Source organism: Bos javanicus, chromosome 2 (assembly GCF_032452875.1).
Source record: "Bos javanicus breed banteng chromosome 2, ARS-OSU_banteng_1.0, whole genome shotgun sequence".
NCBI lineage: Eukaryota > Metazoa > Chordata > Mammalia > Artiodactyla > Bovidae > Bos > Bos javanicus.
Window position 1 is genome coordinate 89,633,409 of NC_083869.1, and position 27,735 is coordinate 89,661,143.

The window sequence follows — 27,735 nt, forward strand, 5'->3', positions numbered from 1 at the left end:
AGATGAGATCCTCTTCTACCAGTAACTTCAGAATTTCTAGGTGTTTGCGTCAATTTTGAGTCAAAGGAAAATACCTTGTTTTTAATTTAGAAATAACCTTAAGCTCATTTCATTCTTATGAATTAGACTACAGTTGATGCTGAGAATTTTGGTATTCACAAAGTATAAGGGGTTTCCCTGGTGGCTCAGATGGTAAAGAATCTGCCTAGAATGTGGGAGATCTGAGTTAGATTCCTGGGTCGGGAAGACCCCGTGGAGAAGGAAATGGCAACCCACTCCAGTATTCCTGCCTGGAGAATTCCATGGACAGAGGAGCCTGGCGGGCTATAGTCCATGGGGATAGAGAGAGTCAGACATGACTGAGCTACTAACACTTCACTTTATTTCACAAAGTATAAAGAAGTCTTTGGTGGGTAAGCAGTGGTGTTTTATTTTATTGTGGAAACCTTTTGAATGGGTGTTCCTACAGGTCAGTTCTGGCGGTATTAGATACTGTTGGGTGTGTGAATTTGGATACTTGCCTTGCATTTACCAAGGAGAAAGAATTTGGAATTCTCAGTGGGATGGTCTCTCTTTTTAAATTGGAGGACATGTAAGAAACATGCATATAACTTTCTAGATTCATGTGTAAGTTCTGCTGTATTACGTTTGCTTCATATAGGATGAAAACTTGGTATTTCTGCTGTTATGGTTCAGCACAGAACCACAGACTGTGTCTAATATTTAACTATTTGCTCTTTCTTTTGTTGGCAGGTGAGATGTCCCACCATGATGTTCTGGATGCTGCTTCCCAAGGAATAAGTGTCATCCTCTGTGAACACAGCAACACTGAACGAGGCTTTCTTTCTGATCTTCGAGATATGCTGGATGCTCACTTGGAGAATAAGATTAATATTATCCTGTCAGAAACAGACAGGGACCCTCTTCATGTGATATAAGGCCTGCAGGAACAGCCAGATAACACAACATAGAAAGCAGGTGGCTCCCAGTGTGAATCCATAACATGAATCAGTGGGGTTGGTATCCTTCCAAACAATATCTTAGAAGGTACATTAGCATTTCTGGTTTCTTAATCTGCTTCTCCCGATGTTCTGTAGCTCAGTAGATAAAAACTATAATGTAATTACCATTGAAGAATAAATATTATAAAGGACAAATTAAAGAATATACTGTGGAATATAAATTCATTGTAACTCTAGGAAATATGGAGTAAACCTGTTTGTTTAACATTCTTGGGAAATAGCTCAAGTAATCATCTCTTTAACTCAGTTACAGATGGGATGTGTCATTCTAGATCTCTCTGTCCTTAGTTATTTTAAAAATATAGCTTTTCAGAAAAGTTTGTCTATATATGTATTCTTTTAAAACTTCATATTAGCTCACCTGTATCTAGGTAGTAACCTTTGAAGGGTAGTAAGGTCTGTCTTTCGGAGAAGGCAATGGCACCCCACTCCAGTACTCTTGCCTGGAAAATCCCATGGACGGAGGATGCTGGTGGGCCGAAGTCCGTAGGGTCGCTAAGAGTCGGACACGACTGAGCGACTTCACTTTCACTTTTCACTTTTCTGCACTGGAGAAAGAAATGGCAACCCACTCCAGTGTTCTTGCCTGGAGAATCCCAGGGACGGGGGAGCCTGGTGGGCTGCCGTCTATGGGGTTGCACAGAGTCGGACACGACTGAAGCAACTTAGCAGCAGCAAGATCTGTCTTTATGTTCTCTTTCCTAGATCACTGATCTCCCACCTAAATTTCAGAATCAGGATGAGATTTTGTTTTTTGGCCTTGAGCAAACTACTTAACCTTTGTTTCAGTTTTCTCATCCCATGTGGCATGTGGGATCTTAGTTCCTCGACCAGGGATCACACTAGTGCCTCCTGCAGTGCAAGTGTGAAGTCTTAACCACTGGACCTCCAGAGATGTCCCTCAGGATGAGTTCTGCTTTTTGTTGTAAATATACATGATCATTATTCATGTTCAGTTCAGTTCAGTTGCTTAGTCCTGTCTGACTCTTTGCGACCCCATGGACTGCAGTACGCCAGGCCTCTCTGTCCATCACCAACTCCTGGAGTTTACTCAAACTCATGTCCGTTGAGTCGGTGATGCCATCCAACCATCTCATCCTCTGTCGTCCCCTTCTCCCCCCACCTTCAATCTTTCCCAGCATCAGGGTCTTTTCAAATAAGTCAGTTCTTCGCATCAGGTGGCCAAAGTATTTCAGTTTCAGCATCAGTCCTTCCAATGAATTTTCAGGATTATTCATGTAACTATTGCTTTTTGGGTAACTCACCTTTCATTAAAGAGTTTTAACTTTAAAAATAATACTGGTGAATACGTGTACAGTATTAATTTTGTGCCAGATCCTCTACTATGTGCTCTATAAACACTTTCAGTCCCATATATGCAAGTATATAGGTATTGCTACTCCCATTTTAACAGATGAGGAAACTGAGACAGAGGTTATGTAGCTTGGAAGTGATGGAGTTAGGATATAAACTCAGTCTGGCTCCAGAGCCTATGTGCTTATTAATTGCAGTGGATCTTAATCAAATATGTTGATGGTAGGACTGATATAAGAGGTATGGAAGAAATCCTGAAGGGAAAAAAAAAAATCCATCTTAACTGCGATCTTCTCTGGGTGGTATGATGAGAGGCTTTTAATGCTTTTATATTTATTTCCAATTTCTACACTGAGCATGTGGCAAAAGCAATCTTTTAAAATACTATTGTCTAAAAGTGAGAAAGCATAGAATTGAGTATTTGTAGGATCCTTTTCCTACCCATCTTCTATCTCCTGGAGGATTTGGGATCCTAACTTAAAAATTATTCTTAATTTTTAAGAATACAGTGGTTCACCTGTAATACTGATTCACTACAGAAATAGCCAACAGGAGTGAGCCTTATGAAATGCCCCCCATTAAAAGTTGTAGGAACCACCAGGAAAGGTGAGAGGAGAACAGCTAAGTGTCAGAAGCCAAGAACTAGAAAGCTTCTATGAGATGGTCAAGTTTGTCAAAGCAGAATGAGATAGCAGCTTTGCGAGACTATCTTAATGGTATTTGCTTCATTCATTCACTCACTGGTTGCTTTCTGTGTGCTGGACCCAGAGAGTATGTGGAGAGGATATGACAGAATTTGGTTAATGATGACAGTAAACTCTTAACTATGAAAAAGGCAGGCACAGGATTTATAGGGAAGGTCTTATGGGGGACAGCTTAAATACATGCACTAAGTAGAGAAACAGCAGAGCCCACTGAAAAAGCCCAAGTAATTAATTCAGTATTGTCAGGGTGGAAAGAAGGCAGGAAAGGTATGGTCCAAGGTGATGATGAAGAAATAGCCTGCGGCCAGTAGCTCTCAAACGCTCCTTTTTTTGTTAGAGCACACTTAAGGCGTGGTATGATTTGGCCTATGACTCATGAAAGCAGACAGGATCTCAGAATTGACAGTTGTGGATTAATCCCTTTGGGTAGAGTTTTAGGAGGGGTTAATGAATCAAAGAATTTGTTTATGATTGACACACTTATTGCCAAATAATATTATGACTGTAATAATTTTCAGCCTACTTGCACTTCTGAATAACTAAAAAAAATACCCCAACACATCCTATGTAGTTTATTTTTTTCTTCCTATGCAGTTTAAGAAAAAATAAAGTATCACTCAAGATTCCTTACTTTCAGCTGTCAAATTTTCCAAACTGTTAAAGATGCTGAAGTATTCAGGTGACCTAAATACTTCAGAAAGACTTGAGGCCCAAGTGATACATGCCAAAATAATGAAAACTTGGTAATAAGTTTTATGCTTAAAAGTTACATTTTTCGTAGCATTAGTTATTTCAAATTGACTTTATTCAACACATTAAGGATACTGTAATTTTTAATGCTATTAAAACCTCAACTAGGTATTTCATATCACATCTTGATTTTCTCAGCTGCCTAGAACAGAGCTTTGTGCATGGTAAGTTCTCAAAAAACATGAATTAACATGGCTTAACAGCAATTTGAAAAATTAAAGTGTGGGAGAATCTCCCAAGGGAGAAATCAAATAATTACAAAAAGCCTGAGAAAGTCATGTACGTGACTATCCCTTGGTTTTCAGGAAAAGACACACATCTGTAATGAGGCAGACTCTCATGACTTGCTGTCATCTCTGACAGCTACTCAGGACTAAGCCAAAAACCTGGAATGCAGAAAAATACATTCTGAACATGCTACTGGCTCCAGGTTTGGAAGCTGAGAACTGGAGCTGAAGTACAGTTGAGCCTTGGACATCGTGGGGGTGCTGACCTTCTGCACAGTAAAAAATCCAGCTGTAACCTACAGTTGGCTCTGTGTATGCTTGGTTTCCCTTTTTACATCCGTGGGTTCAACGGACCATGATCATATAGTACTGTAGCATTTACTATTGGAAAAAATCTGCACATAAGTGGACCCACACAATTCAAATCTGTGTTGTTCAGGGTCAACTGTAGACTTCTAAAGTTTTGTTAGTAATTTTTTTAAGTTAAGCAAAATCTATAAACCATCCCTCAAATTGCCTGATCTTTTATAAGAATGAAATATTCATGTATTAAAATGACAAATATGATACTAAGAAAGTTGCTTCTATTAATGGAATAACACAGGAACTCATCTAGAACTCTCTGCATACGGAATTCAGTATTATGCCGAGTTTGCATAGTACAAATATCTGTCCTGCATCCTCTGTACCTTTTTAGCCCTGTTTCAGCCATTTTATTAAGAGAAGCCAGAAGAATCTTTCAAGGTTTCACGTCTGTTTAATATTGCCAGAAGCGAGTAACAGCAGAAGTTTGGAGCCTTAGCAGTCAAACTGATAGAGCTTAAGCTACACTGATGTTGAAACAAGTTAGTGAAGAGCATATAATTCTGCCAAGATCACTATCAGAGCTGTAAGGTGCACTCATAAAATTTTTGAAGCACTTCAAAATATTTTTAGTAAAAAAATAGCACTTTATGGGACTTCCCTGGCAGTCCAGTGGTTGAGACTCTGTGCTATTAATGTAAGGGGTACAGGTTCTAGCTCTGGTTGGGGAACTAAGATCCTACATGCTGTATTGCATTGCCAAAAGATGGGGAAAAAAAAAGTCCCAGAGAATCTGGGAGTTGGAAGTAACAAAACAGTACTATAAATGAAGGAAGAAAAAAAGTTCTATCCAAATTGCTTTATTAATAGTAGACTATTCACACATATTGCTTGCAAACAGTATAGACACAAAAAATATAAAAATAAACCAGTAGATAAATTTAAGGGCAAATGCAGTTTCACAGTAGGTCATTAAAGATTCTGTATATGTTTCTTTATATTGTAAGTTATTATAAACTAAATATATTAAGCAAAAAAAAAAAAAAAAGGTGCAAACCAGCAAGTATCATATGCCACCATTTGTGTTTTTAAAAGGAGAAATATAGACAAATACCCTTAGATGTGCATAGAATACCTCTGGAAGAATGCTTAAAATGCTGCCAATGGCTGCCTAAGGGACTGGATGGGGGAATGGTAAGGAAACTCACTTTTCACTGAATATCCTTTGGTACAATTAAAAAATTTTTGAATCCTATTCATGTACCAATTTGTTTAAATATTGATCAGTAATTATGGTTAAGACTAACCCCCCTTATACATGGGTTTAATATAAAATTACTTCATTATATGACACGAAATGATTTTAAAAATTCTGGGCATTTGGGGAAATATTTTCATAAAAGGGGTTTACAAGATAAGAAATGAGTGAGAAATGCTGATGCAGTACAGTGACAGAGAATTTAACTTCCAACTATGAAACATTTCAGGGAGTATATAAAGACTATCTGCTGACTCCAGTGGTCAAGGTTAGCCTTTTTTTCTTTCCTAAGAGAAAAGGGTTGTGTATTTAGGAGGCTTGAAATTGTCACTTTAAGAAAAAACTGAAATGTCTTACAGTGAGTTTTAGGTGGGCCACTTGATAAGAGAAATCAAATTAACTTAAAGCCAGCCATTAATAAGCTATTCATCTGCATGTTATTCAAGAAAATAAAAAAAAGTATGTTGATATACAATAATTAAATATTTCTGTTGCCTTGGGAAAAAACAACTAAAATACACTTTCAGGATTGTGTTTCTCTAGTCTGGCTTCTCACTCATATCATGAACGTGATGGCACAAACATTAACTGTCTTGAGGAGCATGATCTGTTGTCGTTGATGTGCTTTCTGGGATGGGCGTACACCCTGTACACTTGATACGTTTTTCCCACTTTTCCCAACTGAATAGCATCATGCTCCTTCCTCTATCAGCATGTAGCCTAAATCCAAAAGGAGAAAGCTGAAAATCACCTACTTTCCCCCAGTCCCATAGCTTTTATTAAGCTATTTCAGAAACAGTAAAAGGATGATCTGCCTACTCCATTATACTCTTCAGTTCTGACACGCGAAATAGCAAATAAAGCATTTATGCCACTGTCTGTAACTTTCACACTCTGGAACAAGCACATTTGCAAATACAGTGATAAAAGGCCCTCAAAAAAATTAGGAGCATCATCTCTGGTATAAAAGAATTCAAAAACATCCAGTTCCAAAGAGTCCCTGAGCACTGTTCCTTCCAGCAAGAAGTCTCCAGAGAGGTAATGAATGAAAGGCACGTTTTCTCCATTTTGAGGACCGCTGCATAGTACTAGGATGGTATACCAGCCAGGCTAATCCCGGTTCTAGGTGACGACATTACCCCTCCCCACCTAAAATCTGTACACTGACGAGTCTAATGTTGGATGTAAACACAACACTTTAGAGGAGTGGCAGCTGGGGTATAGCTCTTCCACGGAAGATTCCAAGAGTACACGAGCGCTTTATAACTCCTCTTCTTCGTTTTCCAGGAAATCAGTCAGTATTCCATTGTCAACAGGAATTAATAAATATTCTACTCCATCAGTTCCCTAAAAGGTGTGAGAATACCTGAATGTTAGTCATTTGTAAGAAATGTATTTGAAATGTTAAACAAAAAAATGGACTTGATTTCATTAATAGTTCACATGAATAGAGAAGTATAAAAAACAAGGGCAGCCAGGGGACACAGAGGGATATATAGCTATTAAATACACCGAGTTTATAGTTAAACCACGTTATAGTGGAAAAGAAGACTAAAGAATGAGAAGGTGGGTATTTCCTGCTCTAAAACACTACACCACTGATATCTCTGTTCTTTTATACCCCTTTCAACCAGATCCTTCCCATTGGCTACAGGTTCAGGTATCTCCAATTACAAAACAACCCTCACTAGACTCCTCATTTCTCTGCAACCATCATAAAACCATGGCACCTTTCCAGAAGAGCTCTCTATAAATAGTGGTCTCCATTTACTCACTTTTTACTCAACCCAAGCCAACCTACCTACCACCATCATTATCATGTCACACCAAAAGAGCTTTTGGTTAGGCCACCAAGGAATCCCATTTTCCTAAATTCATTATGTATCTTCAGTCTTTGTCTTTTTGGCCTCTCGGTAGCACCTGACAATCCTGACCTAAAAATATGCTTCTCTTCTTGGCTTCTATGACATCTTGGTTTTCTTCTTGGCTCTCTGGCTGTTCCACCTCTGCAGGCTTATCTTCTACTTGGCCATTAAATATCACACTTCTAGGCCTAGTTTCTGGCCCTCTAATCTCACTATATGTTCTCTCTCTAGACTGTCTCACCAAAGCCTGGTTTCCATTATAATATAAATAGGTAGGAATCATAACCTTTTATCTCTAGCCCAGATCTTTTCTCTGGTATCTTGTCCCAGGAATCCAAATGCCCAGCTGACATCTCCACTTGAAAATGTCCAGAGAACCTCAACTGGAGTAAGTCCAAATATACTAAGACCATGAACTCATGCTCTGTCTCCCCAAAATGTTGCTCTTTCAGCTTCTCATCCAGTGATCCCACCATCTCTCTGGTTATGGAGGAAAGAAACAGGCCAGAAACCAGGAATCACTCTTGACACTCTCTTTTCCTTTGGTTCCCATATCCAGTCTGTCATCAGTTCTTGTCAATTTTGAGTCCCAACCACTTTTCTCTTTTTAACCTAGTCCAGATTGCCATCATCTCAGCCAGGCTACTAATACCTTCCCAGCTGGCCTCTGTGCGCTGAGGTTTCGCAGTGCCCACCTTACGCTGCCCCATCCCACTCTCCATACCATTGTCAGAACAATTTTCTCAATGACTTCTCATTATTTCAGAATGAAACGGGATTGTGTCATGCTGGCTGCTGTTTTGTTCCAGAGCCTCTTTACATGCTGCTCCTGCCTAGAATGCTCTTCCTTCCCTTGATGACTGTAAATCTCCTAGTCTTCCTTTAGGTCTCAGCTCAGTGGTCTCTTCTGATACACATAATTAGGTCAAATCCACCTACTGTAATATGTTCTTTCAGAACCATGTCCCTCCTGATCATAGGACTTAACCACAATTTAAATGTTACATGTATGTGATTATTTGACAAATGCCCATCTTCTCCATTAAGACTTTAAGCTTTATGAGAAAAGAAATTAGGTTTTTGCTTAACTTCTGTATCCTAACGCTTTATATACAGTTAGTGCTCAATACACATAGACAGGATTAATGAATAGAGAAGGGAACATGATTATCTGACTCATTTCTAATGGCCTGTTTGTCACTCTGAACTAGAAGTCGTAAGTCTTCTGCTCCATGCTGAAGTGGAGTATTTCTACCTTCTTTCTACAGAACTCAAATGGCACACTGCCTAAATGGATCCTTGTGACACACCAAGGCAACCTCAGTTTCATAACAGGCATACTTGTCCTTAAGTAAACAAGAGACACTATTCCTGGCATACAATGTTATACAGCAAAGTCTCACCTTCTTTGTTCTTATAAGCTTGTGGTCCCTAAATTCAGTTAACTGGGCCCGTAGTGTCAGATCACTATTGACAAGGAATGCCTCCCGACACTGCTGGTAAAAGTCTTGAAAACAAAGCCCTGGAGAGTTCAAAAGAAGATGTGAACATAAGTCAGTATTTAAGACATGACCCCACATATGCATACCCATGCTGAAAAAGACAGGAAAAAAGTGCTGTTACCCGAGTATGTCAAAGCAGTCAGTAAATGCTGAGTAAATACCTCTCGAAGAAGCAAAACTAGAGAATACTTAGGTGTTACATACTGTGGCTTACATTTTTTTAATGAGAACTGATTGGCTGAAAGCAGTCAACTGTGGCCAAGGATAATATAATCTCATGGGCAGTTATAAACAGTGTGAGTAAAGTTGACTTTTTTAAAAGAGGGAACTAGTAAGTCAAGTGCGAGCTGAATGATTTTTAAAAAAATATATTTTTTTTCAAAGTCTTTATTGAATTTGTTACAATATTGTTTCTATTTTATGTTTTGGTTTTTTGGCCACAAAGCATATGGGATCTTGGCTCCCCAATGAGGGATCGAACCTGAAACTCCCACAATGGGAGGTGAAGTATTAACCACTGGACCACCAGGGGAGTCCCCTAAATGATTATTAAAATGTGTGTTTAACAGATTATTTTCACTCAAGTTAAAGAAAATCTAAGTTGCCTAGTATATGAAATATATGTAGCTGGTAGACACACATTCATAGTTAACAGAGGAAATTTAAGAAGTATATTGGATTTGTTTTTCAATTTGTATTGACAAATAATACAAAAAGCCTGCTCAGCAGTGTATCTGTGGGGTTGCTTGAAATTTTTCAATATGGCAAATACAGTGATCACGGAGCAAACCATTTATTTACTGCTGTGAAATACTGCAGTGCTATTATTAGATTCCAGGAAAAAGAATTTATGGGATGAAACAAAGGTCACACAATTTAATATCATAAATATTGGATACCAGTGTAAGAAGGGTTATCCTGGTTATCCAGCTGATACTTTATTAGTAGCCGGAAAATTCCCCTAAGGAAAAACACAAAAACAAATTGAAATCCAGAATGTTAACATCCACAGATAACAGTTAATAGTCAAGTACACAGAGACTGTGAAACACTTAGCCCATTTATATTACCTTCCTTTCCTTTTTCAAAGAACACCATACCCTGGTCTACTTAAAAAGGAGAAGCATTTTTACCTCCTTTTAAAGAAAATCTAGGAATACAGCTGACCCTTGAACATCATGGGTTTGAACTGCATGGGTCTACTTACATATGAAGCCTGGCATGCAGTCCATGGGGTTGCAAAGAGTCAGACACGACTGAGTGACTGAACCTGAACTGAACTTACATATGCATATTCTTCAACTAAACACTACAGAACTACATAGCCCCAGTTAATTGACTCTGCAGATGCAGTGGATTATGGAGTGCTGACTATGAAAAGTTAGACACAGATTAACCCCCATGTTGTTCAAGGGTCAAATTTTTTTAGGCTAGAGATTAGTTTACTATAGAAAACCTGGAATATATAATAAAAACTAAAGAAAGAAAAAAAAACTAAAGAGAAAAATATTAATTCCATAACCCTAAAATTATAGCCACTAACATTTGATGTGGAGATCATATTTGCATATGCTGCTGTCTCAAGTCTTTGTGGAATGAAGTACTGTGAAAACATAAATTCATGCATTTATATATGGTATACACCATTTTAAACCTCACTTTTTCACTTATTTATTTTCCCATGTCTTAAAATTTCTTCCTTAACAGTTTTTAATGCCTGCTCATTTATCATACCACAAACTTACCATTTTCCTACTGGTTTTGGATGTTCACATTACTTACAATTTAAATTAATAAAAAATAACACATTAAATAAAATCATAATAAATATTCTTTCATTTTTTGGAACTGTTTCTGTAGGAGAGTGTACCAGGTAGAATTACTAGGTTGGAAGCAGTGTTATACAAAACTAAACTTCCCAGAAGTCCCTGGATGTGGCAAAAATTTTAAACCTTTGCATTTTCATCTTTATTACAGTCTAGAAGATAATTTCTATAAGCACATTTTGGATCATCTCAATGATCACTTTATAACTTAGTACACCGCTGAATTTGGTGAAGATTTTTTGATCAATCACATTCATACCAAGTAAAGACTAAATGTGTATTGGAGTGTAAAGGATGAACCAAAGACGCACTGGAGGCTAGCATATAGACATTTAGGTATGGCAAACTAAAAATAATTGCTTTAGGGCAGTCAGCGTCATGTTGAGAATATCTGCATTGCTGGATTCCCAAGTTTATATGTAGTAACTTGCAACAGTCCATTAGGAGTAAGCATAATAGTAAAATTGAATGAACACTTTTTCTATTCCCAATTCCATCAAAAAATTTGATTAGATACCCATTTAACATATGTGCTAAGTTGCTTTAGTTGTGTCTGACTCTGTGACTCCATGGGCTGTAGCCTGCCAGGCTCCTCTGTCCATGGGATTCTCCAGGGAAGAATACTGGAGTGGGTTGCCATTTCCTTCTCCAGGCGATCTTCCTGATCCAGAGATTGAACCCACGTCTTCTGCATTGGCAGGTGGGTTCTTTACCACTGAGCCATCTGGGAAGCCATTTAATACATATTTCATTGTTAATGCAATGATAATCTTTAAGTGTACAGAAACAGCTTTAAAGAATAATACAATTCATTAAAATTAGCACTTGAGGGTTGACATCACAAGGGAGTCTTGTGATGATAAAGATGCATATCTTGACTGTGGTAGTAGTTACACAAAGTTTCACATGACAAAACGGCACAGAGCTAACACACATACATACAAATAAGTGCACGTATCAAAAGTGAAATCTGAATGAGCCCTATGGATTGTGCCAGTGTCGGTCTCCTGGCTTTAACACCGCTCTGTGGTGTGAGCTACTGGCAGGGGGTAGTTGGGAAAGGAATGCTCTGGACCTCCCTGTACGTTTCTCTGTGGCCTCCCTGTGAGGCTACTAAAAAGCCTTTTTCAACAGCTTAATTACACAATTTATTTTTTGCTGGCTTATGCTATATACAACTTTTCTTAGCCTTTATTAACTAGCTCTTATTAATTCAGATACGCATCTTGGTTAGGCTGCTGAAGGGTTTCACTGGAGACACTATATACAAAGATTTTCAAGGTTTAACAATATGAGCTTTGGAACCACATGGATGGAATCAAAATCTCTGTGCCCTTTACCATCTACCTTAGAGTGGTTATGAGGATCAAAAAAGTTATTTCGTGTAAAGGGCCCTGTGTCTGAGTCATAATGTTCAATATGTAATTAAAAATAACTATCATATGTAAGTAAAATCCATGAAAACTCTGCTGTTTCCTCAACGATGACCACTGAGATGTTCTTACTCAGAAACATAAAAATCTATTAAAAATGCTGGTACCCCTGCTGTATTATTGGGCAATTTGAGACTACTACTGAGTAGTCTACCCAATGCATAACCCAGTACTAGCGACTATTATTACCATTGATAATACTTCTCTGCAAACCTAGAAAGGACTTTAAGTACTGCCAGTCAAACCTAACAGGGCATATCTTAAAATGTGTAAAGTTTTTTTTAAAAAAGAAGCAATAGTTTTCATTCTTACCTTGCATTAGGGGTAAGGCTTCGTAAGACATGAATTAGGGAACTAAGTGGTAGTGATCCAGACTGTTTAACCAAAAGAGAATTCTCATAGGAGGTTTCTTCAGTATAATGACTGTATGTAGTAGTTTCATACCAGAGCCAGTTATAAAGACTCTGCTTTGCATGATCCCACACTAGAGTACATGATCAAAAAAAATAAGAATGACTAATTATTTTCATATTGTCCTGTTACTAGATGCCACTCTAGGAAAGAACAAGAAAGCATTAAATAAAGTGAATTTTTATTTCACCATCAAAATCAGTACCTTACAGTCTAATTTTACTATCAATCACCATCTGAATCTTTATGTGTATATTAAATGCAGGTTAAAATATATTAACACTACCAAGGCATTCTTTTAAAAAATTTAATAATTCAGCATTTTGTTTTACAGGATTATCACAAAGTCTCTGAACTGAAGGCATAAAATAAATATTGCAGTATCACAAAGAAAAGTTAGAAAGAAACCCAAATAATAGTTGGGTCTCCTCTTCTTCAAGAAACTTTACCATAAAACATACCCTTTACTATCAAAATTTTTATTTCCAAGAATTATGTTCTAAATCAGATTGAGGACACCTATATTTTTGGCAACTGTGTTTTTAAACATGGAACAAAGGAAATGTATACGTAAAAACAATAAAAATGCTGTGACTTAAAACATTAAGAAAAGTAATTTTCAAAGACTGTTATCTCAAGAAATAAAAACAGGAACATTCAACCTACTGAGAGGAGCATTGAGGTGATCAATAGATGCTATAAGGTATATATTACGTAAAGATGATAACTGTCCAATAATTTGCTGGCTTTTGTCTCCTCTCAACATTTGGCTATCCAAGTTGTGAATAAGAAGAAAGAGTTCTAAAGAAGAATCTAAAAGGAAAGAGAAGTCAATTATTATTTTCAGTGAGTAGTTGTAAAGTCCCCACCACATGCAAGGCTTATGTACTGAAGAACATATCAAGGTAATACAGGGCAAAACAGCTATTGTTAGGGGTATGCAATTTATTTGAGAAGACATGTCAGTCACTCATAAAACAGGCAAGACATTATTATACTCTTAAAAAAATGAAATTCACTGAAAATCAGTAGACTCTGAAGCAGTTAAAGACAACTGGAATGGTTAACACTTGAATCAATCCATGAAGTAACCAGTTTTAATAAGGCAAAATACATATTAGATTGGGAGGTGAATCTGTGGATGTTGAACTGCAAGGGGGGATGGATCCCCATCCCTAAAAGAGTTCACATTAAGCATTAAGAGAGAATATAGAAAACCTCCATTATCATAAAAGCCGAGAGACAAAAACAAGAGAAGGGGAGAGGACTAGGATATTCCTCAAGGCACGAAGAAGGTCAGAGAAGTAAAATATAAAAGTCAGTGAAGGTAAAATTTGGATAACATGCATATTATAGAACTAAAATATTTATGATTTACATAATTATAAATATATTTAATATAAATTATAGATTATGTAATATGTATTTATTATAGATTATATAATACAGATTATACACTACATATACACATTAAAAATGACTCAGGCACCTATTTTAATGAGCATACAAATAATATCAAAATCATCTATTAAATTATTAAGCATAACCAATTACTCCATTTAATTGTTAGTCGCTCAGTCATGTCTGACTCTTTGCCACCTCATGGACTGCAGTCTGCCAGGCTCTTCTGTCCATGGAATTCTCCAGGCAAGAATACTGGAGTGGGTTATCATTTCCTTCTACAGGGGATCTTGCCGACCCAGGGATCAAACCCAAGTCTAGTTATTGCAGGCATATTCTTTACCATCTGAGCCACCAGGGAAGCTCCCAATTAATTGTTAAGCAATGACTAGGACATTTGTTAGCCCCTAAATAATTTTATTTTTATTTTTCTGAAATGCTCATATAACCAAAACACTCATACCAAAAGAACAATTTTTTTTCCCATTTCTCAGATTTTAGTATATGAAATTATTCAAATGCATTGATATTTCCTCAGGATAAAGAAATAATACTTTATAAACATATTAAACAATACAAAACTGTAAGATACAGATGTTCCAACTGGCTGGAAGCACTTTACACTAGCCAAACAAAACTGGAAAATTATTCTGAAGTAAAAGGTTTTAGGGAAAAAAAAAGGGCTTTGGCTATTTAAGTTCAAGATAGCAGGAGCAATTCTTTCCTGTTAGTTAAGTGAAGTTCACAGAAAAGGAAAGGAGAAATTATTTTAAAGAAATCTAAATCAGCAATGAAAGAAATATCATTATTAAAACTGTCCACATTTTTGTGTACACTAGAACACAAACAAGTAGACGTGCATGCTTAGCTTCACCCTGTAACTACAGAACATCTTCTTCACGTTACCTTCCTTAAATTTATTTGTTATCCACTCTAGCTGATCCAGCACGCTGCGGAAAGTACCCACATGATCAAGGACTTCTGTTACAGAATTCAGGACCTATGTCATAAAAGCACAAGAGATATGTCAGTTATAACTTATTCTGTCATGTAGGATAAAAACAACCAGAAAGTCAAGCCTTTTTTTTTTTTAATTAATTAAAAATAAATTTGGATTTCCCACCAAGTTTGAAAAATTACTTCAAAAGTCCTACTTTTTAAGGTAAGTAGATCTAATTTGTTTTTTTTTGCATAAGTTATTACTAAAAGGAAATGGGGAAGCAAAGGTATAAAGATAATATAAGCAGGGTAGTAAAAATATAAAACAAACCCAACAATGTGAGAAATATAAAACTATAGATTTATCAAATGAAAGAGGGTCCAAATATTTAGGACATTTTTAAAAAAGGAGTATTACATTGGTTAATATCCAGAGCCCAAAAGGCTTAAATTCATTTTCAAATGATGAAGAGAAATGAGCATCTGGTGTAAAAATGATCAAAGAACGAGATACTATTACTTGAATTTTTACTATTTTTAGAGTATCAAAGTGACATAAAAGCATAATAAAGTTGAAGTTTTCCATAATCCTATCCTTCAGAGAAGTACTGTAGATAGTCAATGTAGTAAACAAAGCTAACATTTCCCTAAGATGTAATACATTCTCAGTTACCAAATAGGAAATTCAAGGAGGGGGATTCAAAGCTAGGACCCTCTGAGTCCAAACACGTGATCTTAAGCACTATGCAATCCTACTAGTGTAAAAACTAAAAACAAAAGATGAATGCTTCAGAATATGAAATAGCATCGTCTTTAACATGACGGTATGGATTGGCAGGGGATATAATGTTACTCCTTTTTTAAAACATTTTTAAAACTTACTGATTTCACACTGATTCCAGGGAAGAAGCCATTGATGACAATATGTACGCAATCCTGCAGCATGGTGGTTCGAAATCTTTCTAGTAAATCTCTCTTAGAACCCAAACCATAAAGCACAATGTTGAACCCAAGGCTGTAAGAAAAACAGCACGCATGAAATTAAAGTTCAGTTCTTACTGCCAATTTTATAATCAACCAGTTTCCTTCATTTAAGTTTATCAAGAATACAGGAAGAACTGGCATGGCTAAATAACGATTAATATATTGATTCCCAACATACGTAAAGAAAAAGCACAATTTTCTTATCTGTACACCAAGCTTGTAGTTCCAACTTTCAGTAGCTTTCTCTCTAGCTCCTATTGTGGTTCAGTTGCCAAGTCATGTCTGACTCTTTGCGACCCCAAGGACTGTAGCACACCAGGCTTCCCTGTCTTTCACTATCTCCTAGAGTTTGCTCAAACTCATGCCCATCGATTCGGTGGTGCATCCAACCATCTCATTCTCTGTCACTCCCTTCTCCTCCTGCCCTCAATCTTTCCCAGCATCAGGGTCTTTTCCAATGAGGTTGTTCTTTGCATCAGGTGACCAAAGTATCAGCGTTTCCTATAACCTTTCAAGTAATAGGAGGAAAGAAAGAACAAGGCACTAGGTATAAGAAACTAAAAAAATTTTAATAGGCTGCTAATTGAGAGATTAAACTGGAAAAGTAAGCAGGGGCCAGATCACAAAAGGTCTTGTTAAACCAACTAAGACATTAATTGGATTTTATTCTAAGGAATATGATCATTTAAAGTTAGTAGTCAGGTGTTAGGGGAGCCTGGTGGGCTGCCAACTATGGGGTTGCACAGAGTCGGACACTACTGAAGCGACTTAGCAGCAGCAGCAGTCAGGTGTTAAGTGAAGGGTTTTAAGTAGGAAAGTAACATGATTTTTTTAGAAAGATTATACTGGCTGAGCTGGGGAATGGATATGAAGGAGGGTAAAACTGAAGACTATGGACTTGAATTAGGTGTCATGGAGAAAAACAAGGTGTGAAGAGCTTTATGGATCAAATCAGTTGGATTTGGAGAATGATTAGACATGGAAGATAAGTGAAAAGGACTATTAAGAATAACTCAGTTTTTTGGCATTGGCAACTATATGATGAAGTGATATGCACTACCCTAGGTAGTTGGGGCAAGTGGAAATGATGGGTTTAAGATAAGTTAAATTTTATGTATAATGAATTAGTTATGGAATTTCTACATGGACACTTTCAATATAATTCATGTCTGCTGCTGAAGTGAATTTTGGCTGGGCTAGAGATACAGTTATGGGAGTTATTCACATACAAAGAGCAACTCAAGCCAAGAGAGTGGATGAGACAACCCAGAACATCAAGCATGAAGGGTCAAGTTAAAGTTCAACTCCATGATTGTTTATGGAGGTCAATCAGAAACAGTATTTATGAAATGCTCTGCAGCAATGCAGGATAGCCTAGAAATAGAAGAAGAGAAGAGATAAATCCCCAAAGGTGGAGATTAGCAAGGTAAAAGCAGCAGGAAAAACCAAGCAAGGAAACTCAGAGAACTAGCAATTCTACTGAAGTAGCTGACTATGAGGTCTAGACTGGGAAGCAAAGCAAATCAAGTTATCAAAGTAGACATATGGGAAGAAAAGAATTGGTGGGCTGTGGGGTAGGATTAGAGTGAAGATCTGCTATATAAACGTATAATGAACAGATCCATACATAGTTACTCAGAAAAGGTAAGGTCCTAACAGGGAAGAAAATAATTTTCTTACTAGCATAATCCTTTGATTTATTATTGGCAAAAGAAAACCAGGATCAACTGGGGAAAACTGTGGCAATTTCTATGTTCTTACTGTATTCACATTTTAGCATACGTTTTAAACACTTCCTTATACTAAGTTTCTTTTAAATACAAATATAAAAATAATTATAGAAAAATTTTCAATATTTTAATTTTTACCATTCTAGGTATTTTAATGAAAGTTTAAAATTTTACCTTAAGTATTTGGGAAATGATAAAATATTCTAAAAAAACAATTTAAAAATGGTAAAATAATATTTATAGAACAGATCTCATGAAATTTGAAGGTCTATAGTACATGTAAATAGAATGGGATTAAAAGAAAAATATATATTCTTTCATTTTAGAAACTTGGCTGTGAAAAACTGAAATAAAATCTGATATATTTATCAATCTTGACAAATTATATTTTCAAATATTTTTATAAGTAATAATTCATAATTCTAAGAAAGGGTATTTAGTTTATAAAAGCTTTCAAATTTGATTAAACTTAGAAAAGACACATTTTTTGTAAATTGGAATTTCTGAGAAGAGTCATATAATAATATGACATTTCTACATTTGGGTCATAAAACTGGGAAAACAACTATTTTTTTCAAATTTTTACACATAAGTAAAAATGCATATCAAGGTCACTGCAAAAAAAATTAATGTCTAACTGCTTTGATTTTAACATAGACTTATGTACATATATTATTATGTAAATATATTTATTTTACAGAGGTTTGCAATGACAATAGTACTTACTGTAACTGCAACATCCATTTATGAAATAACTGTTCATGCTGTTGATTTAGTTGTTTAAGTTCAGCAGAAAAGGAAGGAGAAACCTTGCTCAATAAGTTATGCAAAGTTTGCTTTAAAAAAAAGGAAGAGGGCAGGAAGAAGATCACTCTCAAGTCACATACATCAAATCAATTCAAAGTAAAAATATTCCCTTACAGGTCGAGGTTAGAAGAGGTTATTAGTGGAAATATTACTTTAATCAGGTTTGGTTATGAGTGCCTCTACTGAATATACATAGTATTTCAATATTTGTTTTTGTAAAATGTGTTATATACTCTTACATACAAACATGTAAAACAGTAATGAATTTGTTAAGTTTTGTCTAGAACCATTTACATGACAATGAACTCCAAATGTAAGGCTTTAATTTCTAAAAAAAACTGTTACCATCATGAGATGATTAAACCTGCCTCCCAGTTTTGACAACAAATCCAGACATTCTGGTGACTAAACACAGCTCACTTCTTGAAATGAAAACAGGATCAAAAAGCTGTATATCCCTTTTTACCTTGGCACTACTGTGTTTTCATCATTCTATCCTTTAAGTAAAATATTCTTTTAGTACTGAGGACTAGTGCAGCAATCAAGATTCTAAACACTCTAGCCTATAGTGTGTATTTTTTGCTAACAGTTTTTATTTATTCACATACTTAAAGAGAAATAGGACAAATTCTAAGTGAAATGTTAAGCAGGTAGCTTTAAAAAATCTCTCTCCATCTGTGCAGAATTACATTACTAGCCCCAGCACTTGCTGCCCACCTATCCATACCCTTTGCTGTGTGACTTTGCAATCCCTCCCACTAAACAAGTGAGTCTAGTCCCCTGCTCTTTGACTTTGTTTTCAGCCACGTGATTTACGGTGGCTACCAGAATGAGGCAGAAGTGACAGAGACAGTTTTGAGCTCAGGCTTTACGAGGTCTTTTTTGTTTTTTCACTTCTGTCTCTGACATTGTCATGAGAGGAACATGCCTCTGGTAACCTTCCAAGGAAGGTTCAATAAGGAAGACAGATATGTGGAGCAAATCCTAGATCAGCCAACTCCCAGCTAACTGGAAGACATGAGATATAAATTTTCTTGACATGTGCTACTAAGACTGTATCCATCAGCTATGTCCGCAATTAATGAAAGACTCTCCTTTCTTTCATTATCAGTAACAGGTGTTTCTTTCCTTCTCTGAGAGATCTTTGTCTCTAGGTCCCGTGAAGTCCTACTTTGACCCTAGATCCACTTCCCCCCACCCCCATGCTGCTTATATAAAAACAGATGTGCTAACAAGATGTTAGTGCCATCTCTTCCTTGGAACAATGTGGTTTCTTGACACATGTTTTCAGCTAGTCTCTGATTTGAGTTGCAATACCAATGAGCCAGGTAGAAAGAAACAAAACACCCAAAAAAAAAACAACCACACAGCACCATGTCATCCAGGTCACAGTGGTTTACCCAATAATCTCCTCTCTCTTTTCTATAGCTTGAAAAGTATGTCAAAAGTCCTGTATACCTTAGGAAACTGCACTGAATTCTACTTTCAGAAAATAATAAAAGCTTGATTCTCTGAGTCAATAACAATGTCTTATTGACTAAAATTATCAAGCCCACTTTCTAATCAAACATTTTCTTATTCAGATGGTTCTGCGTCTCTGTGTCTTGTCTTAGTGAGGTATGAATAAAAGCCCTGGGTATAACTGCATGGCATTTTTATATGACACACTGGAACCATAGTATACAGTAACCCTGTTACCTTACTGTACTGGACAGGCTTTCCATAGTATCAGAAAGCAGAATACCCACTACATTTTGCAAGGTTTTTAACTCAGAATCAGGTCAGTCAGTGTTTTATGACCAATGTGAGGTTCAATGAATATATGGACTAAATTAACAATAGAGATTAATGGTACATGGATTTCAAAGAAACTATGACCCTACACAGGGAACTATATTCAGTATCCTGTGATAAACCATACTGAAAAGAATGTGAAAAAAAAATATATATATATATAACTAAATCACTTTGTTGCACAGTAGAAATTAATACAACATTGTAAATCAAGTATATATATATATGTCAATAAAATAAAAAAAGAAACTATGACCCTGATGATTACTGTAGGTCCTGAAGAAATGATAAACAAGAGAAAAACATAATTACAGTACTCTTCAGATTTTGCTGCTTATATAGTATATATTTCAGATCACAATAAGAAAAATTTAGAAGTAGCATTCATTGCAACATACCTGATCCAGTTTAGCCCTCTTTAGTTTCTGCAGTGTCCTATCAGAGGTTAAAACTTTAGAACTGCTGTGGGCTTCAAAATATTTTTCTACTAAGTGACTCTGAAAGTGGACAAAGCAAAGTCAGTTCTTAGTTTCAGATATTTGTTTTATATCAAAACTAGATAGTAACAGCAGTGTAAAACAGGATAAGTGAAATTCTTTATTTGGCAGTCAGTATTTTCTTTTTGAAGCAACAACACTTTGATTAAGGACCAAGCAAAATTAATTCCAGTGATAAAACTGAGTAACTCTTAGGATCATAAAAGTTGAAGAAAGTGACTAGTTTGAAGTAGTCTGTCCAAAAATGATTCCTAAATTCCAATATATAATTCCCATCCAGACTTACAGAAAAAAAAGGTTTTATATATCAGGACCTTTGTTTTGCCTCACACAGTCCTAGCAAATTCTTTAATAAGTGTGGGTGAAGGACTGTGAAAATGAGAAAGATATCAACACCAAGGGTTAAAAAAAAAAAAAAAAAAGACTTGCTTACTATTCCAGTAAGATGACTGACCACGGGTTCTACTGATGTGGGGCATGACTGACCTCTATGAAAGGAAGGAAGGAATGGAAAGCTATCAAGCAGTAGGCTCTGCTCTGAGTCTTTACAGAGAACGAGAGGATAATTAGCCTTTTCTCAGGCCATGATGTGTGGAGTGTTCCCCAAACAACTCAACCTGGATCCAGAGTCACTGCATTTATTATATACTTACACTAACCTGAATACATCAACAGTGGTACAAAAGAAAATTATATAAAAAGGTATATACTAAGAAGTCTTGCCTTCAATTATCCAACTAGTATTTATTGAAAAGCTCTTTTTCAAGTCAACTGAATCGCCACCTTTAGCATATGCTATGGTATTGATATATGGATATGGAGAAAGAGAGAGGCCAGGATACAAAGTTCAGAAATATATATGTGGGAATTTATGTGAAAGGCTAAGAAAATGTAGAAAAGTGAAGTAAAAATATTGTGCTGATCCTCCCATTTGGATCTTTTAGGTTGCTTATCTTTGAGATATTACTAATTTTTCTCTCAGGTTAAAGTTCTCTCTTCACTTACTGTTTTCTCTCTTTTCATTTTCTTAGAAGGGGTTTCTCTGAAAACAGGAGCTGAAACTTCTCTATTCTGAGCTTGAATCTTTTGGCTCAATATGTCTTCATTAGTGTCCTCTTCATATTCCTGTGCGACCCCTTCATCATCCTCTGAGTTGGAAGCTGAATAGTCACTTTCACTGTCAGAATGAGACCGTGGAACTATGGGGGAAGAAGTAATTGGGAAAATTGGACAGCTTGCCAAGAGAGACATTGTAGGGTATTAGGAAGAGTGTGGGCATTGAAGTAAGAGATTGTGACTTCTGATTTTGTCATTACATGATGATGATCTCACCAGAGCTAGTTTTGTAAGTTTTATGAGCACCAGTTTCCTCATTTATCAAATGAGGCTACCAATGCTTAATTTAATAAAACAATGTTTTTAATAAAACATTGTGAAGATTACACTGAAATGCATATAAAGCAACTAACAATGCCTAACACATAGGAACTGAGGCAGAAATTGTCAGTCATACCTAATATGTTCTTTCCTTCTTCCTTGCTAATAGAATTCATTGTAAAATGTGGTAATGTGCTAAGGAATAAATAATCACAGTAAATTTAACTGTCTTTTCCTTTGCCCAATACATGCTCTCTCAGCCTCCTTTACTACCAGAGTTGGCTACGTAAACATTTAACCGATGAAGGAAGATTTGCTGGAAGCTTTTTGGAAAGATTCTCCTCAGTTAAGAAAGGAAAACCCCTTGGTAGCTCGGCAGGTAAAGAATCCACTTGCCAACGAAGGAAGACGCAGGTTTGATCCCTAGGTCAGCTTCCTCTGGAGAAGGAAATGGCAATCCACTCCAGTACTTTTGCCGGGAAAACTCCATGGGCAGAGGAGTCTGGTGGGCTGCAGTCCATGGGGTCCCAAAGACTTATACCCATAGCTTAAAGCTATGGAAGCCATTTTGCAATATAAAATATCAAAACTAAAGATGAAAAATGCCAGCGATAAAGCAAAATGACAGGAAGAACAGGAAGATCCTTCATGACACTGTTGAGTCACTACATTAACCACCAACTGTGTATCTCTAGACTTCTTATGATGTGAGACACTTCAATGTCTGTGGCTTAAGCAAGTGTTATAGAGTTTTCCATTGCTGCCCATTGAAAATGCCACTCAATATATGACAGTCACTACTTTAAGTACTACTAATACATGGGCACAATCCATCCCAGAGTTGATATAAAAGTTATATTTTTAAACAAACCATAATGACCCTAACCACTCTCTAGAAATAATAAAACCAGTTTTATAATCATAAAGTAAGGATAAAACTAGTTTTTACACTCAATAAATATAAAACTATCATAAAAGGTTAAATTCCAAAAGAAATAATTTTAAGCAAATCACTATTTATTTTGAAGAGTAGATACACTTCAGAATATCCAGTCAGCATGTAACAAATATAGATACTGAAAAAGAAAAAAAAAAAAGGCTTGATTTTGTGGGCATATATAGCTTAGAAGATTCAGATTTGTGGTGATTGCTGCCCATGGTAGATGCATGGGTTAGAAGTGGTAGGAGGTACCAGACAATGTCTTTATCCTATCTACATGAATACATCATACGTGTTGGTGTATTTATTTGATGGTTATTGAGAAGGAAAAGGATGTTCACCTTCTCTCTAAAAAGGATTCTTCTGTGGAGTAAGGAGGAAATTAAGATGTGGGATGTATTTGACATAAAATAATAATAACAATTGCACATATCATCTTTTACTACTTCAGATATCCACTAATTTAGTATTATAAATTTTATGTTGATTAAAAATGTAGCATCAACTTTATACCTTGAAAAGAACGGCTATGGGGCATGGACTTAACAATGTCAGCTAATATTGTTAAGGAGTCAACCCAAGAAAGGTGCTGATATCTTTAGGAAACCAAGGTCAACAAGAAATTTGCCCCAAAGTTAAACATTTAAAAACCCCAAAACAGGGAGTTCCCTGTAGTTCCAGTAGTTCGGGTTCCATATTTTCACTGCGGTGGCCCAGGTTCAATCCCTGGTCAGGGAATTAAGGTCCTGCAAACCATACAGTGCTGCAAACAAAACAAAACAAACAAACCAAAAAAACCCAAAAACACTTTTAATTTCCCCAAAGGTGGGACTCATGTTTGTTTACTTGGCTTTGTTTAGTGTTCAGTATAACTGAATATTTTGAATTATTTCAATATAAAACTTCTAAATAAATCAATAGAACCATTTCTAACACTGTCTTTGGCAAATAAACCAGAAAGCATGTGATTATATTGAAGAAGAATTTTAACTAACCTTAATATCCATTGACTGTAATGTCAAAGACATGGTGCTAAGGGTTAAGAGTTAAAATATAAGATATAGTCCTTGCCCTTAAGGGATTTACAATTCAACTGAAGATGCGACCATATCCTTTCCATCATGAAAAGAAACAGCAATAAGTAGTTATAATAATAAAAGATGATAATAGCTAACGCCTGTTAAGCATATATCGTGGTCAAGCACTACTAAGCACGGTTGACATTCTTTATTTCAATTAATCTCAAAATAACTCTGAGGCTGGTACCACTATTGCCCCTATTTCACAGATGAAAAGAACTGAGACATAGAGAAGTCCCTGTGACAGACCAAAGAAAAAGCAAGCATGCTAAGGCTAGAACCTGTCCATTTAACCATTATTGCCTCTTGTTTAGATGCTTTTTTTTAATTAAAAAACTCAGTGTTAAAAGAAATACACACCTATTAATCTCTTCCTTAGCCCACGAGGTGCTGTTGACAGAAATTCACTTTTATCATTGTTCTGTTCAAAAATAAAAAAGCAACATAGTTTTAAATAGTCAAATAATAATGATGACATGGAAATTAATGATGGATCTGGGTGCAAGAAAGGCTGGAAAGAAAAAAAATATTTTGTTTTCAACAGATGACATTAGAACTAGAGGAGCTACTTCCTGGAACTAGAAGACAATGACAAATGACTTTGTTGGGGGGAAAAAAAAGACTATAACAACATAAATGATACAAACAAATTCCAAAGGATTCTTAGAGTGATACTGTAAGTTGTATTCCAGACATCTGTGAAGTATGGACTTCTATTATTATGTAAAGAAAAAGCATAAATTTATCAGTGTTTGAACCATTCTTCACCTATCAGATTAGCAGACTTTTTTTTTTTAAAGAGGTAATACTGTTCAGTGATGATCAGTAAGCAAATGGGATTTGCTTAAATGGGATTCCTATACTTAGGGCAGTGGGCCTTTTAATGTACAAAAAATTTACTGGTGTTAAAGTAGTCTGTGAGGAATCTTCCCTGGTGGTCCAGTAGTGAAGAAATCTGCCTTCCAAAATGCAGGAGACATGGGCTGCACCCTCTGTGGGGAACTAAGATCCCACATGCTGCAGGGCAACTAAGCCCGCATGCCCCAACTAGAGAAGTCCATGCGCTGCAACTAGAGAACCTGTGTGCCACACCAAAGACCCAGCACAGCCAGAAATAAAAAACGGTCTGTGAGGACAGAAACAGATTTCTACTTTTACTTCTGTATTTTTAATTTTTTAAACATTTATAGCGATATAACATGTTTTTCTTTTCTTGACAAAATCTAATACTTTAACACCATTCAATTTCTGCACAATAAAATGCCTACGGTTGTATACATGGTAACAGTATTGATAAAAAGATAAAACACCCTTTTTTTTTGGCAACATGAATATATGACACAAAATATAAGTCTGCTGTCTTGCGATAAGTCGATGGCACTAGTTATAAATATTATAACTAAATTTTGATTCAGGATATTAATAGTAGTATTATAATAGTTGATCTGATCCATGGGTTTATAAAATATATCACAGTATAATTTAAACTTTTTTGATACAGATCCTTAATTTTTTTAAAATATTTTGCCACCCTGATCCAGTACACATGTGCATATATAACTGAGTTAAATTATAATAATACTCATAAAATAGAAATTTCCTGTTTTATCCTATTTCATTTTTTAAAATTGTAGATCATGACCTACCAAACTGATTTCTGGATTGAGAACTGAGACAACCTATACCCACAGAGCTTAATTATCAGGTCTGAGAACACCTGTGTCAAAATAATCATTTCAGAAAACTCTTGCTCAAAAAGGTAAGGCTAAAAAAAAAAAAAAAAAGGTAAGGCTATAAACTAGTAAATAACTTCACTGTTTTCTACAGAAATTTCTGCAACTAATTTATCTTGACAGTTTGCTCATCTGGGCAATCTATTCTCCCATTAGGATAGCAGATTACTAACCAGGGCAAACAGCTTGCTTACTTGTTTACTTATCAAAACTCAAATTTTGATAAGTAAATTTCAATTACTGTCTGCTACCGTAGACGAAACTCAGTTTAAAACCCTCTCCGCACTGTGTCCACTAATCCTAAAATACTATGCCATGAATTTTTGTCTAATACAGATCAGTTTCCCATCTTGATAGATGTGCCTTAAAACCCTCGAGTCCAGATCCCAAAGCCCTATACATATTCTCTCCTGACTGACCCCTTCTAAGATAAAACACTAAGATTCTCTTAGGGTGATGGTCTCTTATTGTGGTGGGTATAATACCACTGATTAACAGGTTTCCTGATCGTGTTTTAGGGAATCAACAAGATCCACTAAGCTGTGATCCATAACTTGAAAAAGAATGTGCCAATTTATCTAAAACATTGACTGGATTGTGAAGTGAAGTGAAGTCACTCAGTCGTGTCTGACTCTTTGCAACCCCATGGACTGTAGCCTACCAGGCTCCTCCATCCATGGGATTTTCCAGGCAAGGATACTGGAGAGAATGAGCTTTATTCTTTTACAGTGATACAAGATATAATATGGGGGGAAAAAAGCATTATCAAAGGCATGGAAGGCTCTGCCATGTCTAGTCTCACACCTACACTTGCCTAAAATAGGACATTCCTGCACAGGCTATAACCATGGCCCTGAATGTCTATACTCAAAATTTTATGAGGGGTTCCCAGAACTGAGCCTGTACACAAGTCCAGACATGTCTAAATCTATAGTCACCTAGGCCTGGAAACACCACTCACATATTCATTATCCTGGATTCATCCATGCCTACCTGGGCTTGCCCACATCTAGGCAGGGCCACTTGACAAAGTATTATGAAAGAACAAAACCACAAAAACACAAAGGAGAGGATAAACTTTTCATTACTGTCTGCTACCCCGGAATGAATTTACCAAGCCAACTTAGGTTTCAAACATAAATGATAAGGGGATAGATGAATAGATTTAGTGTATTTGGGGATTAATCCCACCCCCCACCAAAAAAAAACATTATATATAAAAGCAACACCAAACCAAACCGTAAAATCTCCAAGCCAACTCTACTTGATGAAAATACCCAGGGATAGTTCTGACACAGAAGAGGCAGAAAAATTGGGGCCAGAAAACCTGGCTTCATTTTCCAGCTTGTTCCTTTCCTGGTTTGGTGAGTTTAGACAAGTCACTTCACTTCTCTGAACCTCACATTCTTCATGTGTAAGTTAGGTATTTACTTAGCAGATACTTGTAAATGATAAAGTACTATCTAAATTAACAGGTGAAATGCTCATTTTTCATCATGTCTTATTTTGTAACACTGGTTTTTGCTTATTTTTAGTCAACTGCTTACCTTCAACTGAGATTTGTCTGAAGAAGAATGCCCTAAAGAATGAAACAAAAAGCCATTACTCACTACAAATACTTTGTTCCATAAAAACCTAGTTTCATTAAAAGCAAAGTTGCAAGTTCTATCCAGAAGCCACTATATTACTGAATTCTCAATTAATTACATCTCTACTAGAGGCTGAACTGTTCTTATTAATTTTATGATTGCTCCCATTAGTGACATTTCTGTAGCATTCATGTAACAAGAAAAACTACATCTTTTCATTGTTTATTTTTATTTATTTTAGCCATGTCAT

The 27,735-nt window shown here is 36.2% G+C and overlaps 2 protein-coding genes and 1 long non-coding RNA gene across 5 annotated transcripts in view; 2 read left to right on the forward strand and 1 right to left on the reverse strand.

Annotated features, from left to right (window-relative positions):
* NIF3L1 (NGG1 interacting factor 3 like 1) overlaps positions 1-3,670 on the forward strand; it is a 19,961-nt gene extending 16,291 nt beyond the window's left edge. Inside the window, exon 7 of the mRNA XM_061381424.1 lies at positions 754-3,670. Within this exon, the coding sequence (XP_061237408.1) occupies positions 754-938 (185 nt within the window). The 3' untranslated portion in view covers positions 939-3,670. The remainder of the gene's footprint in view (positions 1-753) is intronic.
* Positions 3,671-5,164: 1,494 nt separating this feature from the next.
* ORC2 (origin recognition complex subunit 2) overlaps positions 5,165-27,735 on the reverse strand; it is a 37,761-nt gene continuing 15,190 nt past the window's right edge. For 2 of the 3 annotated variants that reach the window (XM_061381387.1, XM_061381398.1), the window contains 12 exons: positions 27,444-27,475; positions 24,524-24,584; positions 21,773-21,966; positions 20,669-20,767; positions 18,396-18,505; positions 15,838-15,970; positions 14,923-15,016; positions 13,282-13,428; positions 12,517-12,688; positions 9,845-9,906; positions 8,847-8,965; positions 5,165-6,925 (listed from right to left, as the gene is read on the reverse strand). In XM_061381387.1, coding sequence (XP_061237371.1) covers positions 6,839-6,925; positions 8,847-8,965; positions 9,845-9,906; positions 12,517-12,688; positions 13,282-13,428; positions 14,923-15,016; positions 15,838-15,970; positions 18,396-18,505; positions 20,669-20,767; positions 21,773-21,966; positions 24,524-24,584; positions 27,444-27,475 — 1,310 coding nt within the window. In that variant the 3' untranslated portion in view covers positions 5,165-6,838. Of the gene's footprint in view, positions 6,926-8,846; positions 8,966-9,844; positions 9,907-10,488; positions 10,549-12,516; positions 12,689-13,281; positions 13,429-14,922; positions 15,017-15,837; positions 15,971-18,395; positions 18,506-20,668; positions 20,768-21,772; positions 21,967-24,523; positions 24,585-27,443; positions 27,476-27,735 lie in introns of those variants that run through there. The other variant, XM_061381409.1, reaches the window with a different exon arrangement.
* Positions 15,035-27,562, forward strand: LOC133227069 (uncharacterized). The gene is made up of 5 exons (XR_009729718.1): positions 15,035-15,178; positions 22,405-22,523; positions 24,708-24,839; positions 25,798-25,922; positions 27,432-27,562. It is a non-coding gene; the product is annotated as an uncharacterized LOC133227069 (long non-coding RNA).